This window comes from Pleurodeles waltl, chromosome 3_1, assembly GCF_031143425.1.
Source record: "Pleurodeles waltl isolate 20211129_DDA chromosome 3_1, aPleWal1.hap1.20221129, whole genome shotgun sequence".
Taxonomy (NCBI): Eukaryota; Metazoa; Chordata; class Amphibia; order Caudata; family Salamandridae; genus Pleurodeles; species Pleurodeles waltl.
The window spans coordinates 1,036,504,618-1,036,524,579 of NC_090440.1; the positions used below are offsets into that span (position 1 = coordinate 1,036,504,618).

A 19,962-nucleotide genomic window follows, 5' to 3' on the forward strand; every position below is an offset into this window, starting at 1 on the left:
TGAAAGGGCTTATACATATGTTTCCCTTTCTTCACCCTTCATCATGCCTCAATAGGACCTGAACCTGGTTCTCACTTACCTCATGTGTGCTCCTTTCGAGCCACTACACAATTTTCTTCTCCGGCTGCTTACCATCAAGACAGCTTTCTTAATTGCAATAACATCTGCCTGGAGGGTGCGTGAGCTGCAGGCTTTATCATCCAAGCCTCCCTATTTTAATGTATTTTCAGACAAGGCGGTGCTTTGCACCCTGGCCTCTTTCCTCCTGAAAGTGGTGATCCCATTCCAATTGGGACATTGTCACCCTGCCCACCTTGTATGCTCTGCCACATTCTTCTAAAGAACAGGAGCTAATCCACAGTCTGGACCCAAAAAGAGCGTTGTGGTTCTACCTTGACCGCACAAAAAAAAAGAGTCCCATGTGGATGACCAACTCTTCGTGGGCTATGTAGGAGGTAAAAAAAAAAAAAAAAAGGCTGAGGAATACCGAAACAAACCATTTCACACCGGGCCGTTCTCTGCATCAAGATCTGCTACGCTCTGGCTAAAAAGCAGCCTACTCAGGGTATGAAGGCCCATTCCATCAGAGGAAAAGCTGCAACCATGGCGTTAGCTCATGGAGTTCCAGTCCTGGACATCTGCCAGGCAGAAGCGTGGGTGTCCCGGCATACAATTGCCAAACATTACTACCTGAACAGTCAGGTTTGCAGAGACAGGCATTTCACTTGTTCGGTCCTGCAGGAATTCTTAGTCTACGTAAATTTGTCTGCAACCCACCGCCAGGATGGTATGACTTGGTTATCTATTCAGAGGTAAGGAATCTGTAGTTACAAGTCTCTACCAGATGAACCAGTTACTTACCTTTGGTAACGCATTATCTAGTAGAGACAATATCTACCTGCACATTCCTTACAGACCCACACCTGCCTCCCCGATATGCACAGAGATTTCTAGGGTTAAGGATGATCCCTTTCAGGGCCCTAGTTTGGACACACATTTGTCAGTTCACTTCACGTCTCTGCGCTCCTGGTGTGGAAAGTCATGAAAAGTAACTGACGTTTGTGCACCTGGGTGCCGCATATATCGGTGACAAAGTCACTTCCAGCTCTAGCGACAGCGTAGACGTGCAAAACCAAATAAAGCCACCCGACAGATCCATGCTGACGCCTGGGAAATTAAAAGGTAAGGAATCTGCAGCCCGATATGATCTCTACCAAATAAGGCATTACCGAAGGTAAGTAATTTGTTCAGTATATTTTGTTCTGTATTTGGCTCTGTCGCAAGGGCATCGAACCAAGACAGTGAACCTAAGAAGTCTGTTATTCGTAACACTGCATGAACTGTCAGAAGAGATTTAATTCGGCAAGCACTTGTGATTATAAGCAACCATATGATTCCTTACAAAGTACGCAACTGTAGGGATCAGTTTGTTTCCTCTCTTTACTAGAAAATATACTCAACAGAGCAACGAGCAGTTGCTAAATACTGTAGTAGCTGGGTGTTTGTGTTAAAATAGATTGAGAGACATGCATTAGCTTTGTACAGTTTTTTGCATTTACTATTTCATTTTAGTTAATGGTGTTTTTGATGTCGACGTATTAATTTTATGAAAATTACCTTAAACCTGCTTGTGTTCAATGTATTTTATACTTTCCCGTAGTTTAATGCAAGAAACCCTTGGTCACACTTGTTCTGTGCTCTTTTTGTCAGCATAATCAGCAAGCTGGAAGAGCATGATGAATTCTTTCCAGCATTTGAAGCACTGATGCGTGACCTACTCCAAATTTTAGGTACGGCAAGTAGAACTTACACATTTTTATTAGTGTTGTCATGTTCTCCTACATGCTCATTGTTCTTTTGCTCCTATTTTGGCAATATCAATGGCATGATTGTACAAACTATAACAATTGTTCTGAACCTTTTAACTTCTGTTGACTCCAACGTAATTATTAAGGGAACCCGGGGATCACCACTGAATCATTATTGGATTCCGAGGACCCCTACTGAGTTCTTATTGGATGCTGGGTTCCTCCCTTTAAGCATTTTGGATGATTTGAACCACAAACAAATATACAACAAAAATACAGAAACAAGCATTCGTGAACCATCGTCACAAATTATGAAATATTTTATTTAATTTACAAAAAAATAATACAAAACTAAATTTTAATGGGAAGGCTGGACATTTTCTAAATTAAAGTCGCTCACTGTCCATTCTATAGGCCTGGTTTAGGATTCGGCAGATGGGTTACTCTGTCACAAACGTGATGGATAGCCCGTCTGCCGTGTTACAAGTGCATTATAGCCAGAGGCACTTGTAATATGGCGTGCAGGATACTTTTTACTTTTGTGACAGAGTAACCCGTCCGCCGAACTCTAAATCAGGACCTGTATTCTGTTTGATGCACATGCACTGCTCTCATGAATCAGTCCGAGGATTCATGCTTAATTTTTAGCCTCCATTTTCAAAGTCCTTCACATTTATTGAACGTCTTAATATTTTCATTTTTTTATTTATATACACATTATTAATTTGTTAATATTATTTAATTTTCTAAGCAGTTGCGGACACCCTGGTAGGCTTCGGAGGCCCCCTCGAGTCCCTGCACAGCAAGTTAAGAACCATTGAATTAAAGCACAAATAAGCTAATTGGGAGGTTTTATCATTCTTTTTGAAAAAATTGAGAATCCAAATGTAATAATCCTTCAGCAACAGGCCCCAAAACATCGTAATAAATCTAAAATATTGAACAAATCAACATGTTTATATATATATATAATATTGAAAAATCTTGATAAAATGTTTTTATTTCCATAATTAAGCATTGTAAATTAGAAATATGAGAAATGGCATATGTAGGAAAATGGCCCTTGTTGCAGTTATTCCCTTACCCCCCCCATCCCCCCCTACCCCCCCCCCCCCCCCCACACACACACACACACACACACACTTTTTGCCTGATATTGATGCTGACTTGACTTGAGTGTGCTGGGATCCTGCTAACCAGGCCCCAGCACCAGTGTTCTTTGCCTAAAAATGTACCATTGTTTCCACAATTGGCACACCTCTGGAATACAGATAAGTCCCTTGTAAAAGGTACCAGAGGTACCAAGGGCCACGTGACCAAGGAAGGTCCCTCAGGGCTGCAGCATGTGTTGTCCCACTCTAAGGGACCCCTCACCTAACACATGCACACTGCCAGTGCAGATTGTGTGTGTTGGTGGGAAGAAAAAGGCAAAGTCGACATGGCATCCCCGTCAGGGTGCCATGCCCACGAAACACTGCCTGTGGCACAGGTAAGTCACCCCTCCAGCAGGCCTTACAGCCCTAAGGCAGGGTGCCCTATACCACAGGTGAGGGCATAACTGCATGAGTACTAGGCCCCTACAGTGTCTAAGTCCATTCTTAGACATTGTAAGTGCAGTGGGGACATATTAAGTATATAGTCTGGGAGTTTGTCAAAACAAACTCCACAGTTCCATAATGGCTAAACTGAATACTGGGAAGTTTGGTATCAAACTTCTCAGCATAATCAACCCACACTGATGCCAGTGTTGGATTTATTAAAAAATGCACACAGAGGGCATTAGAGATGCCGCCTGTATTTTATCCAGTCCTTCAGTGCAGGGCTGGCCGGTCTGTGCCAGCCTTCCACTGAGAGACGAGTTTCTGACCGCCTGGGGTGATAGCCTTTGTGCTCTCTGGGACAAGAAACAAAGCCTGCCCTGGGAAGAGGTGCTTCACACCTCCCCCCTGCAGGAACCGTAACACCTAGAGGTGAGCCCCAAAGGCTCAGGCTTTGTGTTACAGTGCCCAAGGGCACTCCACCTAGTGGAGATGCCCAGCCCCCGGACAAAACCCCACTTTTGGCGGCAAGTCCAGAGGGATTATTAGAAAAACAAGGAGAAGTCACCACCTCAGCCAGGACCACCCCTAAGGTGTCCAGAGCTGAAGTGACCCCCTCTTTGCAGAATCCTCCATCTTGGTTTGGAGGATTAGGGCCAATGGGGATAGGAATGTGCCTCCGTCCCCAAAGGGAGTGGGCACCGGGAGGGTGTAGCCAGCCTCAGAGACAGTAGCCATTGGCTACTGCCCACTAACCCTTAAAAATGCCCCTAAATTTAGTATTTAAGGGCTCCCTGAACCAAGCTAGTCAGATTCCTGACAAGAAGGACTGCTTAGCGGAAACCCCAGCAGAGAAGGAAAGGAGACAACTGACTTGGCCCCCAGCCCTATAGTCTGTCTCCTGCTTCAAAGAACCTGCAGAAGAAAAGCGACATGTCCTGCAGGTCCAGCGACCTTTGAAAAACCTCCAGAGGGACTGCCTGCATCACAGAGGATCAAGAACTCCAGTGGACAGCGGCCCGGTCCAAAGAAGAACAGAAGAAGAAACCTCTTCTGAAGGACTCCCACCTCACTCCAGAAGCATCAGTCCTAACCATTCTGCATCCGACGCCCACGGCCTGAGTCTAGGTGGCCCATCTGACCAGAGAGGACCCCAGACGACAGCAACCAAGTGCCCACCCTGGGTTGGCCTCTCCACAATGACGCCTGCAGAGGGAATCTCAAGGACCCCCCTGACCGCTACTACCCTGGACGAAGATAACAGGACCCACTGCACCTACAGCCCCCAGGCCTTAGAGAAATTGGCACCCGGTGCAGCGACCCTCTTCCCTGCCCGACCGGTGGTGTGCCCGAGACCCCCTCTGAGTAACCCCGGGGGGTCCCCTCATAGAGTTTCATTGGAAACCCAACACCCTGTTTGCAGCCTGCACGGGCCGCCTCAGTGCCGCTGAGGGTGTGGGATTGGTGCCCCTCCAGTGCTCCTCTAATCCCCCTTGGTCTGCCCTTCGAGCCGCGGGTACTTACCTTGTGGTGGACCGAATCCCGAGTACCCCTGTCTCAATATGAGCCCACGTTACAATTGCTCAACTTTGACCTCTGCACCCAGCTGGCCCGTGTTGCTGGTGGTGGGTGTTTTGGGTTAACTTGAACCCCCAACGGTGGACTACCTATAACCCGGAGACAGGAATTGTAAGTAGTGTACTTACCTCTAAAACTGTACTTTACTTTCTTCCCCCAGGAACTGTTCTGAAAATGCACTGTGTCCACTTTTAAAATAGATATTCTCTGTTTTCTTAAAAACTGTTCACTTGACTAAAGTGAAACAAAGTTACATTGATGTCTATGCTAAGTTCGTACCTGCAACAGTATTTACTTCTGAACTGAGTCTTGTGGTTCTAGTAATAAAGTAACAAAAATAATATTTTTCTATATAAAAACCTATTGGTCTGGGGATGTCATTGAGTGTGTGTTTCTTCTATTGCTTGTGTGTGTACAACAAATGCTTAACACTACCCTCTGATAAGCCTAACTGCTCGACCATACTACCACAAATAAAGCATTAGTATTATCTGTTATTTTCTCTATCAGGCCTCTGGGGAACCCCTGCACTCTGTGCACACTATATCCATTTTGATATAGTATATACAGAGCCAGCTTCCTACAGCATACTTGCAACTAGTACTAGCAAAGCCATTAGGTCTTGACTGTGAAAACTATTATCTTTGCCAACGGGATTTTATCCTTACAAAACTGCTGCAAATGTGCATGCATTAGTGATGGCCACCTTTAAATGCATTTGGTTGTGTTTAACAAATTCCGTTCATAGATGGCTGCTTTGGATGAGCATGCTTCCACAGTACGATCAGGGTCAACCAAGTTAGGAACTGTGGGACAGATATCTAGTGTAGTCAGACAAAGAGGAGCTTTTAAAGCAATACCTCATTAGGGCATCTCCTCCAGGCAAAACACCTGCCTTCGATACAGTAATCCAGTGGGCTCATCTCAACATGGTGCAGTCATTGTAGTAGCACGTAAGGGCAATAACTACCTCGTAGAAAAATTGTGCAAAACAGGAGGAACAGTTTATTGGCCCATGCTAAAGAAATCTTACAGAACTCAGAGATCTCGGAGTCCCATTAAACATAGTTTATAATACCTAAACACCTAGAGTCGAACAAAAAAATAAATATGCTGTTCAGGATCTATCCTATATTAAGGGCCATGTACTTAACCCTCCCCCGCTCCCCCCACACACACAACCCTCTGATTCCATGTTAGTCTGTACTGCTCACAAAACATTCCAGCAATTATGGTGCCATCAAGGGACCTCCTCCAGATAAAAACAGCAAATGATTAGACACAGTGAAGTACCATTGTGTGCAGCTACTGCATGGCACATCACCATCTCACAAGCACTCCTCAGCAGGTATGACACCTCCAGTGGGAAGAGAGTGAGGAGCTCCTTTAGCAGAGGGTAAAGGGCTGTACCTGAGGAAAAATTATATCCAATCTGTGCTTCTTGTGTACGCTCAACGCAGCAGATTTTGCTTTACACCAAACCAATAGCACAATCATCTTATGTCATCACAACTGGCAATGTATTTCCAAGTTCTGCCTAGAGGTGCAGACATATTTGTTGGGCTTGCCATTTGATGGGTCCTATTTGTTCATCCACATATATTGGAGGCACTAGAGAATATTAATAAAAAACAGACACTGCTAAGTCCATAGGAGCCCTTCAGCTGCCCCAGATGTTCGGCACAGATAGTCAACTTGGAAAGGTCTACTTCCTTCCTGACAATTCGACCAGCAGTCCTTTCTACCAGAAGGCCAACAGCCACAAATATAGAACCTCGGTTGTTTGAAAAGCAGGTTTTTGGGGCAACAGTAGAAGACACAATATTGGCTCTCGTTCGTGTGGAGCTTCTGCTGCCTTCAAGTAGTGACTCGGTTTACATTTTAGTGATCACACAACACATGTCTGGGGGAAGGCTCAGGATTTACCCTCAGAAGGGCACGACAGTAACAACTGATGTAGGGGCATTACCCACAGTGCAGTGGGGCTACTTCATCGAGTTCTCGCACTTACCACTAAAATATACTACGGTAAAGATACAAAATGAACAAAGACTTCTTTCCTCTGTTCCTGGAAGAGATTTGCTGATTATTAAGCAAGAGAGCCATAGGTAAAGTACCAGTACAGCAAAGAGCTCAAGGAGTGTACTCTGTATTTCCACACACTGCGTCCAATACCGGATCTGTGAATTCTTAACACGTACCTGTAGACCATTTATTTCAGAATTACAACATTGTAGGAAGTGATCCCGTTTTTGCAATATGACGACTTCCTAGAAGGATGCCTACTTTCACATAGGTCATCTCACCATGAGATTTAGGGTAGGTGCAAAGCACTAATATTTCAGTTGTACCTTTTGGCAGAAAATTGTTTACTAAATGTCTTGCACTAAGGGCTGCTCACCTCGGCGCCAAGGGAGTTGGTTCATGTTTACTCAGATCTAGATGATATGTCTGGTAAAGGGGAAATCAGCTGAGCAATATCTGTCCCCAAACAAAGAACAGTATCCCTGCTTTACAAACTAGGATTTACCACCAAAAGAAAAAAAACTATCTGCAGCAGCTCAAAATCTATTTAGGGGCTAGCTTTTCCGACAATGGAGAGAAGAGCACACAGGTTTTTAAGAGATGGATTCTAGTTTTCCTGACTTGCTATCTCTAACATTGGGAATGGTACTGATGTTGTTGTGCATGATGGCTTCATGCATAGAGCTGGTTCTCATAGCACATCGACCAACGCGACTGGTGTTTAACAACAGAGTGGGTGTGTGCAACTGGGATTTGGGAATATATAGTAGTGGTGTCACCGGAGGCAAAATGCAAACTGCTGCAAAGGAACACAGATCATCTAACAATAGGACAACACTTTGTAGATTCTCAGCCAAGCAGAGCATTCACAGAAGACACATCTCTTTGTGTGGGTAGCAAATCCCTCAACTCAAAGTTCAAGAGAAGTGTAAGCATGCTAAACAATTACTTCACATCAACATGTTGGAAGTAAAAGAAGTCTTTCTTGTGCATTAGGCATATGTCATACGCTTACCAAGGAAAAGGAAAACTCATTCACGCAGATGACATGGCAGTCATGCAGTGTTCGAAAAACAGGGAGGAACACACTCTTAATCATGTCCCATCGCAGAACTAATGTGGCCCTGGGTTATCAAGTATTGTATCCATTTCACAGCAGAACTTTTCACAGGGTCAGACAGCGACTGCCGACCTAACCACCAGGCAAAATTCAATCATGAGTGTGAGGTCAACTCGTACTTTGAAAAGTGGGACACTGGATATAGATCTGTTAATAACAGCCCAAAACAATCAATGCCAGTGTTAGTTTTTCAGGATTCTACACTGCCAGTCTCTAAGCAATGCGTTATGGGTAATCTGGTAAGGGCCTTTGCATTATTTTTTAAAAAAAAGATTTTATTACAATTTTTTAATAAAACAATAACATTGGCGCAAAGGTGAATTTACTTAAATTGTTGTTCCCCCCCCTCCCTCCCCTCATGCTTCAGATTTTATAAATGTAATTCACAGTTGGCAGGTCTCAATAGGGTTAGTTGTTGCAGTCCTCGCTCGCAGAGCATTAGGATTCCTGTGTGGCATTTGAGTCTGTGTCTGAGTCCGTGGTGGTTCCGTTTGCTTCTTCGGTGGATGCATTTGGTGATTTTAGTTTTTCCAGAATTGATTCCCATTGGGATGCATCATCTCTGGGCCTGAGCTCACGAAGTGCCTCGCGAAGCAGTGTCGTTCCTTCTGCTTCTGCCCACTTCTCTAATGAGTTTTGCCATCTGGATATTTGTGGGCCCGTTGGTGACTTCCAGTTTGTGGTTATTTCCTGTCTCGCCAGGATCAGAGATAGGTCTATAAACTTGTTGGAAATTTTAAGAGCCATCGGCGTGGGAAGTCCCCCAGCCACTGCTGGGGATTTGTTTAATGATCTATCAGTGCAGGCTGAAGTTTTTGCAAAAGTCTCTTCCCAGAATGCGTTAAGTTGGGGGCAGCTCCAGAGCATATGTATGAGGCTAGCTGCAGGTTCCGCACATCTGGGACAACTTGTGGAGTTTGTGCTGTAGATTTTGGTGATCATTTGTGGGGTCATGTATGCCCTGTGAAAAATGTATAGGTTTATTAATTTGAACCTGCCATTTCTGGATACCGAGTAAACATGAGAGGTGATCTGATCCCATTGCGTTTCATCCCAAGTGATGTCTAAGTCCGATTGCCATTTGGATTTAAGTTTTGCTAGGGGTAGGCGTGTGCTAGCTTGTAGCGCTTTGTAGATTCCAGATACTACACCTTTTAGATCTCCAATTGAGCAAATGGTGTTGCAGCTATTATGAGTGGGGGGTTCAAGGTTTCCAGTTCCTCCAAGTTTTTTGGGCGATTTTAATGATGGCGTTGTGGGTGATGAATAAACCGGGTGGGAGGTCATATTGTGTTTGTAGCTCAGTGTAGGTGAGGAGTTTCCCTCCTCCGTATAGGTCTCCTAGTTTAGTAATATTATGTGATATCAGTTTGTTGAGACCTGGGATATTTTGCTTCCCTGAGATATGGGTCAGGCAGGACAGTGAAGCTTCTGGGGCGCAAGGAGTGTTAATGCAGGAGCGTTTCAGATGTTGATACCAACAGTGTCTAGCAGATTCCCATTCTATCGGGAGCCGTTGCTTGGATTTCCGGGGGGTTCAGTAGTATGCCCAATATCCTGTCTATGGGGCAGTTTAAGGGAAGGCGTAGTTCGGCGTTAATAGGAGGGTTGCACGATAATTTTGCGACCCATTGTAGTTGTCCTGCCCAGTAATCTATCTCCATGTCAGGGGTGGCAAGGCCACCCTCAGCTGTAGGTCTCTGAAGTGATCGTATTGCCATTCTATGTCTGCTTGGACCCCAAATGAAATTTGTGGACATGGACTCAATCTCTTTGAATATTGCTTTCGGGATTATGAGTGGGATGGTTGAAAAATAGTACAACAGTCTGGGTAGCACTATCATTTTAAAAAGAGCAGTTCTACCTGTGACTGTTAGTGGCAGTGTTTCCCAGAAGCGCATACTGGTTCTAATCCCTCTGAGTGCTCCTTGTATGTTTCCTTCTAGTAGGTCATTTACTGAGTGGTAAATCTTTACTCCTAGGTATTTGAATGTGTTAGGTGACCAGGGAAGGCCTCTTGTATCATTTGGTTCTGGGGTTTTTTGTGCAGTGGGAAGATGATGGATTTCCTCCAATTAATCCGAAGTCCGGAGGCAGTTCCGTAACTATCCATTATTCTCATGGCCCCAGGTAGGTCTGTTTCTAAGTTTTGTAGGAAGAGTAACATGTAATCTGCGTATAAGGCGATGTGGTGGGACCAGTTATTTATTGGGATGCCCTTATAGTAGAGGCAAGTTCCTGCCATTTGAGCTAGGGGTTCTATTGCGATTGCAAAAAGAAGAGGGGATAATGGACATCCTTGTCTTGTGCCCCTGCCGACCTGAAATGAAGGAGATATGTAATTGCCTGTTCTTACTCTTGCAGTAGGGTTAGTATATAGTAGTTTGGTCCACCTTACAAATCCTTTGCCCAGCCCCAACTTTAGCATAGCTTGTTCCAGATAGTCCCATCTTAAGCTGTCAAATGCCTTCTCTATGTCGACCGAGATGATCGCCGCTTGTGGTAAGTTCGGGGGCAAGGAGTGGAGTATTGATATGAGTGGTCTAATGTTTTGGGATGTGCTCCGTTTGGGTATGAAACCCGATTGGTCTTGATCTATCAATGAGGGCATATGGGGGAGTAATCTGTCAGCTAGGATCCGGCTTAGTATTTTGTAGTCTATGTTGAGCATTGATAGGGGAGGGCGATAAGAGCGAACATCTGTGGCGGGTCTATCTGGTTTCAGCAGGGGGATCATAATAGCTACATTGGTGGATTGGGGGAGGGTGTTACTATTCCAGGCTTCTGCATATAATGCGCAAAGGTGGGGGGCTAGCAGGTCTTGGTACTGGTGGTAAAATTCTAGTGGAAGCCCGTCCGCTCCTGGGATTTTATCCCTGGCCATACTTTGGATTGCAGATTTTATTTCCGCGATCGATATAGGCGTCGCTGGAGTTGAACTTTCTTCTGTTGTCAGGTTGGGGGTGGTGAGAGTCTCTAATTCACGCAACTGGGTAGGGGTCAGTGTTACGGTGGGGGGGCATATAAAAGTACATAGTACTCTTGGAAGACAGAATTAATTTCTTTTTGGGTGTAGACGTGTGTGCCCTGTGAGTGTTCGACTTCGACTGTGACGGTTTGTTTTTTTGGGGGTTGTGCGAGCCAGGCTAGTAAAGCGCTAGCTTTGTCCCCTTCTGAGTGTAGTCTGGTTAAGTGTTGTTTATAATCGAAGCGAGCAAGTGTATTAGCAGCCACATGAATTTTCATCCTGGTTGCCACTATTGTAGGGTGTAAGCTAGGTTGTGTGGGGCGCCTTCTTTCCAGGTCTCTAAGAGAGTCTTCCAGTTGAAGAAGTTCTGCTTCTATTGATTTTCAGGCACCTATATTTTCAGCAATGCACTTTCCCCGGATTACTGTTTTAAAAGTTTCCCATTCAATGGACCTGGTAGATGCCGTTCCCTCGTTGTGTTTAAAAAAATTCCCCTATAGCTATATGTAATGTATGTTTAAACGCTTCGTCTTCGAGCATTTCTGCTTTAAGGCGCCAGGTTGGGATTGTCGGTCTCGCTCTGCCCCAGGATAGTGAAGCTATCAGGGGGTTATGATCAGATATCGTTCGGCTAAGATATTCCGCTGCCACCACGTCGCTCTGCAGTTCAGGGGATGCCAGGATGGAGTCGAGTCTAACGTGTAGATCGTGTACAGGTGAGTAGTATGAGTAGTCCCTAGAGTGTGGGTTAAGTGTTCTCCAGCTATCTATTAATTGCCAGTGTTGTTGCCATTCTATGAACTGCTTCACAGTTTTCAGCGATTGGGATTGTGACACTGGGGGGTGCGATCTATCCAGAGTGTTACTAGCAATGCAGTTAAAGTCCCCTCCAATTATATTTATGCCTGCCAAAAGAAGACCTATTTCTAGTGATAATCTGTCGAGGAATTTACCTTGGTCATGGTTTGGGGCGTATACGCCTCCTATTGTCACTTCTCTACCACCTAATCTTCCGCTTGTCATCACATATCTTCCCTCTTTATCAATGACCTTGCGGAGTATTTGAAAAGGGAACCCCGGACGGATCCACCGAAGTACCCTCCTAGCATAGGCTGAGTAGTTAGTGGCAATTATTTGGCCTCTCCATCTTTTGCTGAGGGCTTTAACTTCCTGCTCTATCAGATGGGTTTCTTGTAGTAGGGCTATGTGTATCCCCCTTCGTTTAAGATAGTTGTGCACTTTGTATCGTTTGGACATGTTATTTAGGCCTCTCACATTCCAGGTTATTATTTTATACTGTGTAGTCATTATCTTGGTTAATCTTGGCTGTGTTGACAGGGTTACTCGCGGGCTCTGCGATGCTTGAGGTTATGCTTATCGACCTATATTTAGTTTGAGTTCTGCCTTCTAAAGTGATAGAGTTGGTAATGGGACAATTCATGCAAACACAAACGTGAACTTTCCCCAACTCCCTCTCCCCAGGACCGGATAACAAAACTTTCCCCGTCCAAACCATACAACGTATCTTATTTCTATTGGAGGTGGGAGGCGCGTCAGTGCCGAGCGCTTACACCCGGGCCGTTCCGGGGACCCGGCTGAGGCATATCTGCTGCCCGTGGATGAGTATTCGGGGTTTACTATTCCCTTGTGGTTGCCTAGTGGTCTCACCTCTGCAGGGGTTGTGTATAGGAGGTGATCGCTTGGTAAATTGGGTGATCGCTGTCAGGTTCTTGGGGGGTCAGATGATTTCTTCTGCCGTTCTGGGGGTCACTTTTGGTAGATTAGTGCAAGTGTCTTGCGATGAGATCGATAGACTCCCGCAGCTCGAGTCATGGTCTGAGGCATCACCTGAGGTTTGCGAGTGATGTGGGGCTCCTCTGCTCAAGGCCGCTGCTGCATCTACTGCTTCGCGCATTCCTTGTAGTGATTGGTGTCTGGAGGGTGCAGTTTCTAGTGCCCTTTTAGAGGATCTACCACGTTTCCTGCCAGGTGCACGGGAGGATCTACTCGGTGCGCCTAGGGATGTAAAGTTTAGGGTTTCTAGCCAGCCTCCTACCAGCTCTGGGGTTGAGAAAAAGTGCGTCTTGCCCTCATGTTCAACTCTCAGTTTAGCTCGGAAGAGCATTGCATATTTGATGCCTTTCTCACGTACAGTTCGTTTATAGTTATTGTAGGAGGCTCTCTGAGTTTGAGTTTCTTTGGTGAAGTCGGGGAATATCATAATACGCTGGTTGTTTAGTATGATTTCCCCTTTAATACGAGTTTGCGAAAGGATATAGTCCCTGTCCTTAAAGTGCAGTAGTTTTGCTACTATCGGGAGGGGTCTGGACCCCGGTGGGTGGGGTCTATCAGGGACTCGGTGGGCTCTTTTGATTGCGAAGAATGCTGAGAGGCCTTCTGGTGGGACTGTGTCTTTGAGCCAATTTTCTAGGAATGTTTCCATGTTTGCTGCTGAGAATTCCATACCTTCCGGTATTCCGATTAGTCTCAGGTTGCTCCTGCGGGAGCTATTTTCCGCATCCTCAGCTCTGGTTTCCAGAGTTTTGATTCAGGACATTATCTCGGATGTCTCTATGGTCAATGTCTTTTGTATGGACGTCACCACATTTAATGTTTTTTCTGTGGCCCCCACTCTTTCTGTGAGTTTTCGATGGTCATCTCGCAGCAGTGATAAGTCCACCGTTAGATTGTCTATTTTCTGTTCAAGAACTTCGTGAGATTCCCTTATGGCTTGTAGGACTGTATCCAGGGTTGTTTCTTGTTGAGTTGATGTACTCTGGGAGGCCGAGTGGGGAGGTTGTCCGGGCATCTTGTCTGTCGCTAGTTCTTCTTGGTCTTGACCATCACGTTTTTTGGGCTTGCCCATTTTGTTAGTTTTATTGTATGTTGGTAGAGGTGAAGGCGTCTATTTGCGGCAGTTTGGGATATAGGCGTCCGATTATGGTCTTCGGAGGGCTCACCTTGGGTAAGTCGTTACTTTACGTCAGTTAGGTGATTAGGGTTTTAAGCGAGGAGGTTAGCTCTCCATGCAGCTTTCATCGCGGCGGGGCCACCCACTGGGGCGCTGGTGGACAAGGTAAGTTGCAGTCGGTACGCAATTCTCTGCCTATGCTCCTGGTTCGACAGGGGTAATTAGGCCAGCGCGTGGCTGGGTCGGCTTAAGTTAATGTTTCTAATTCTAATATTGGGGCTCAGTCGCTTCCGTGGAGTCTAAGAATAGTGTCTCTGGGGTGGCCCCCCGGAGGGGTTTTTTATGCTTCTGGGTAGTGATTGGATCAGTGGTTACTCACTGCGCTTGAATTGGTTGAGTGCTCAGCTTGCTCCCCCGTTTCCATTGCCATCTCTCCAATCTCCGGGAGGTCGGTCGCTCGGGTTCTCCAGCTCCGGGCAGCGACCCCGTTCTTAGCCGTGGATGGACCTCGCCTGCTCATGCAGGTCCTCGTCGTGGCCGCAAACCCCCAGCCGTGTCGGGTGGTGGGCCCCCAGTGGGCACCGCCGTCTCCAGGTGCACGGCGCCTCTGTGTGCCCCCCTGCCCCGGTGCATATTCCGCCTTGGATTTTCTGACCACCAGGCTCCACGCCCTCACCCGATACGTTCACGCTGCTGCTCCTCGCCTCTCGCTTAGTGTGGCCGTAGGGGTCGCCGCTCCCCCACTGCTTCAGTTTGAGGTATTGTGCTGTCGAGATCGCGTCTCCGGGCCGGAGAACTTTGTTATTTCAACTATGTGGGGACTGGTTCCCCACACGCCCGCCATCTTGGTTTTCTGGAGCTCGATCATATTTTCTTCTTTCTTACTTGATCGGGGGTGTCGCTACTGCTCCGTGTTCTGCTTGGGGGACTGCCGATGTTGGGATCACTTTTGATTGAGTTATCTGGGCTTATTTATGGCTAGGTTTCGTTCCGGGTCCCGTTCTCGGCTCCGGAGAGCTGCGCTACACGTGCAGCTTCATCGGCTGCTGGCCACGTAAGGGCCTTTGCATATGTTTTTTTTTTTTATCACTTCTGGTGATCAGGAAAGAGAAGATATGCAAAAGACTTGGAGAGTTTCAGAAAGTTGACCTGGGAATGCATTCTGCCTGTTGCTTGCAATTGGCTTTGTGGTTTGTAACTTACATTTTCTTGCTTTGGCTCTCCAGGTTCACTTCTTCTCTCCCCATGCCAAAACTTTATTTACCAGTATCCTTCAGAGAACCCACCTTCTATAACCAGGTTTGTAAATCTTGTTCTTATCTTGTCACATTTGCTGTGCTTTCAGAGAAAGAGGTCAAATGTCAATCTGTGTCTTCCAGAGAGATATGTTTACTTTGTTTTCAGGCTGACTTCAAAGTAGGAGGATTAGAGGAAAGAGGAACACTTTTTTTTTTTTTTGGCACGGAGAGATTGGTGACTTTCCCAGAATCACAAAGTGTTGCAGATGAGGTTGTTCCTGCTTGTTCAGGGAGGGGGTGACAATCCCTTTTCCCGGTTTTCATATTCAGCCCTGGGAAATGGAAGCCCTGAGGCCCATTGGTGGCTTGGGCGCTGCATGCCCTGCTCCCCTTAATTTAACATTCAACCCCAGGGGACGGAGTCCCTAGGTTCCAGGAATGGCTTGGGGAGGGGGTTCCACTCACACTCCAATCCCCAAATATTTAATATTAAAGACTCCTGAGCCCTGGCTCTCTCCAGGAGTCAAATTTATAAAATAGAAAATGCTGGTCGGCGTTTTTGATTTTTTTGCTTTTTGAATGCTGCAGGACTCCCATGGGATTGCAGCATTATTGAAAATTATTGTGGCCATGTTGATGTGTGTGTGTGTAAAATAAATATATATATATTATTGTGTGTGTATTTAAATGTAATTCAGACAGGGGAAACGTTTCACTTCTGTCATTCAAACTCATAATACATCACAAACCCTATTTCTAAAAGCAGTTATTTCGGGAGAGCGCTAAAGATTACAGAACAAATCCTCAGCATTTAATTCCTGGGTCTCATGTCTTACAGTAACTCAAAGTGATTATCTATGATTATCTTCTGCCTTGCCCCCCCATTCTCTGCCGATGTGTTGTCACTGTGGGGTAGATGCCCGTCCCTTCACCTGTCTGCATGGTAGAACCTATATGGGATGCTCAGTGATGTTGTGGGGCTGGATGGTTCCCCCTTGGTGTGTTTTGTATGTGGGGCAGGTCTAGCTCAGGTCTGTAAATTCCCTTTGGACTCAGAAGTTCACACTACCTCAGCGACAGTATTGCACACTGGTTTGTTCCTGAAACGTCGTGCATGTTACAGGACATGTGGTGCTTGGTAGATATCATTCTGTTGTCCACGTGGTGCTTGGCTGGCTGCAATTGCTTTTGCAGGCACATCGATTAGTCTGATCTTTTGTCTCATGTATGGATGTCACTTCATGTACCACCACAGTTCTTGCTGGAGACGTGATGCGGACCTCACGATTGTCAATTTGGTCTGTAATGCTGAGATGCTGCTGTGTATCTTATGAACAGTGCAGTTTCTGTGTTGTTATTATAAAAGTAATAAATAAAGTTTAAAAAAAATATATTATCTTCTGCAAAGCAGTGCCTTAATGGAATTAGAATTTCTAGAAAGTTAGAGTGTGGATAGATCGTAAACTCAAAAAGGAAGAGCAATTCTAAAACAACTGAAATGTGCACAATAAAAGAGGCATGTCTTACTACACAACGGATGCACTTGGAGGCTTCTGTTCTACTGAGTGCAACATTCTACGTTTTGAACAAACTGTTTTACTCTGGGAGTTAGAAAGGAGGGCATTATTACAAAGGTGCTCTCCTGAGCTTCCAAGCAAGACAAAATCATTATTTGTTAATGAAGAGTATTTTTTATTAAGAAATGACAAACTTGTATACTTATCTTTCTTAAGACGGCTTTGTATTTTGCAAAGGTTTGGGATGCCTTCTGGGTCATAGTGTTAGTGACAAAATAGTGCAATAAGTTGTCCTAACTGAAACCTATGACTGTATAACCTTTTCAGGTCGAGCCTAGGCAGCACGCCAGGGCTGTCTCTCGACATGTTATAATCTACATCTGTGGGCTTGCACCATGCCCATCAATTTCATACGTTCCTTGGCCAGCCTTTCAAAATTCCTTTGATTTCGTAGCTAAATGCATTGTCTGTCCTGCCTCAAGGCCGCTTTTTTACTACCTTTTAGAATGACTCTGTTACATGGTTTATTGTATGATCAGCCATATACCTTAGTGTGGCACACTACTTTTTTCTTTTGCCTCACCGCTTTACATGACTACCTGAAGCTTCATATAGCACAACCTCTATCTGAGGAGAGCTTTATATAAATACCACTTACATACACGTTTAGCAGTTGAAAAATATACAAACAGGAACATTTAAAACAGGAAAAAAAACGAGGCAATCCTCAAAGCGGCTCTCCCGGCACAGTGGGAGAGCTGATACTACAATATTCACTGCACTCGGGAAACTCGCCCCATAACGCTTTGTGGGGCAATTCTTTTTCAAAACATTTTTGCCCATAACTCTGCCTGTGGTGGTTACTTTGTTTTCATGTTGTTATGCTCTCTAGGGGCTGACTATATGGTTACATGACCATGTTTCATACAAATGCTATTTTTATTATGCTGTCCTCTAGGGGCTGTTCTGAGCATTACAGTCAAGATAGTACAATATTTGCTGTGCTCTGAAACTTTCCCCCTAATGCTTTCCGGTGCATTCCTTTTACAAAACATTTTTACCCATACCTCACCATGTGGTGGTCCTAGTACAGTGGGACCACCATAGAAAAGTTCAGCTTTCAAGCTCTTTCTGTCTAGGTCATCTCTGGGTCCCCGCACTAGGTTGGGGGGGGACCCCAAAATAGTAACCTCTCTGACCATTCATTATCTCTTTAAGCTCTCTAATGGCTGGAACTTTTGTTTTACAGCTGGGAAGAGTTTGTGTTTTAAGGACCTTGTTTGTAATAGTATTGCAGTAGGCCTACTTGGCCTGAAAATGTGTAATGCACTACGCCCTCTAGGGGCTAAATATATGGTTGCATTGCATTACATTCTACCATTCTGTTTTCATGTGAATATGCTCTCTAAGGGCTGACTATATGGTTACCTAACCATGTTTCTTACAAATGTTATTTTTTATAGTGGTGTCCTCTAGGGGCTGTTCTGAGCATTACAGTCAAGATACTACAATATTCACTGCACTCGGAAACCCGTACCGTAATGTTTTGCGGGGCATTCCTTTTACATAACATTTATGCCCATAACTCACCGGACCATGTGCTCTTTCTGTCTAGGTCATCTCTGGGTCGTCACACTAGGTTGGGGGGGACCCCAAAATGATGATATAAAAAATATAAAAAATAATGCCAATATTTTCATTTTTTGCTGCAGATAGAGGAAGAAGATAAATGGAAGTGTTTTAGTTATACACAGGGCCTTTGGCATTGTGTGGCAGAGAGGACCAAATTATGAGGCAGAGTTGACCAATTTATGTGGCAAGGAAAGTCCAGTTATGCATTTACAAAGCCAGTAGCTCTTACTCAAGCAAATACAAGACCTATTGCATTGGAAATGCTTGTTTATTTTGTTTTGCAACGCTTGATGCATATACTAAACATTTTCAAGTAACTTTATCTCTGAAGCAGGTTGTTGTCTTTTTTTGTCTTTATCTCTTGTAATTATTATATGGGAGTACTTTAACTTATGAAATATTAAACAACTTATTAAAGAATTGTATATACCTCTATGAACTTTATGATGGAGTCTAGCTACACTTCATGTCTTTTTCACAATGAACATGTAATATTTGATTATCATATTTCCTTCTGTTTTCTTTTAGAGATCACTCATCTCGAAGATATATTACCAGCAGTCCAAAAGCTTAAAATGCTAGCCACATGAAGATATGGATTCTTTGTTTTTGTCAGGAGTGCTTACGAAAGCGGTGCCACACAAAAACATGTTGGAATACTTTATAACTTATTATGCTTTTATGTGAAATATTTAAGTGCTCCATACTATATATTTGTATGTTGTTTTAATAAAAACTAATTTTGTAAAATGCTTCGTTCGAGTCAAACATGTCCAGAGAAGGAAAAGTGCTGAAAACATATCCATAAGAATAAACTGCGAGGTCCGGGAAATGATGGAGGCCAAGGCAGAGTGAAACCGAGGTGAGCTCGGGGGGAAGAGCGAGGACTGCGAGCTGCTAGGGGGGCGATCCCCCGAGAGGCTCTTTAGAGTAATTGAGACTAAATTGCACCTGCTGATAGAGGCGCCGGGGGCGCGTGGACAAGTGACAAGCTGAGAAAAGGGGGACTCCAGCGGGAGCGACCTGTTAGACTTGCCAGAGTGAGCAAGTAAGATACAAAGGTAGTAAGACACAGGAGATGCAGTGGTGTGAAGTACTGATGTGGCCTAATGGGCAGATGCCATCTTACCCTAGTTAGTTATATGACACAGGCGCTCTTGCATATTGGGGTTATGGGCGGTTCTGAGCCTACTGTGCAGGATGAGGGGAATTGGAAGTTCAGAAGTTAAGGTTTTGGTTTATTGTTCAATTCACTCATTATATGCATGACCTACTGGGCATTGCAGGACGGGGGCGGCATGCTGAATGAAGGGCAGATACAACACATAGCACCCTTATCCCTGAAGACCCTGCAAGACACCCCACCACTCTATCCCACAAATGGTGGGACCCGGACAGCACACCTTAACCATCTGGTCATGTAACGTCAGTGGGATGGGGAGTATAATAAAGCCAACACTAATGATGCAATACCTGCGTAGACTAGGCCCTCATCTGGTACTGGTACAAGAAACATGTGGGGTAATTACTATGAAGTGCTCAACCGTTTCAGCTGTAAACTGGTGGCACACTCGGGTATACTACAGATGCCAGAGGTACCGGTATCCTTATCAGGCAATCTGTGCCC

At 45.0% G+C, this 19,962-nt stretch overlaps 1 protein-coding gene across 4 annotated transcripts in view; it reads left to right on the plus strand.

Moving 5' to 3' along the window:
• The window catches only part of CEP70 (centrosomal protein 70), a 443,636-nt gene extending 424,309 nt beyond the window's left edge, over nt 1-19,327 (plus strand). For 3 of the 4 annotated variants that reach the window (XM_069224317.1, XM_069224321.1, XM_069224318.1), the window contains 2 exons: nt 1,711-1,790; nt 18,864-19,325. In XM_069224317.1, the coding sequence (XP_069080418.1) occupies nt 1,711-1,790; nt 18,864-18,925 (142 nt within the window). In that variant the 3' untranslated portion in view covers nt 18,926-19,325. Of the gene's footprint in view, nt 1-1,710; nt 1,791-18,863 lie in introns of all 4 variants that reach the window. The other variant, XM_069224319.1, reaches the window with a different exon arrangement.
• Nucleotides 19,328-19,962: the final 635 nt, after the last annotated feature.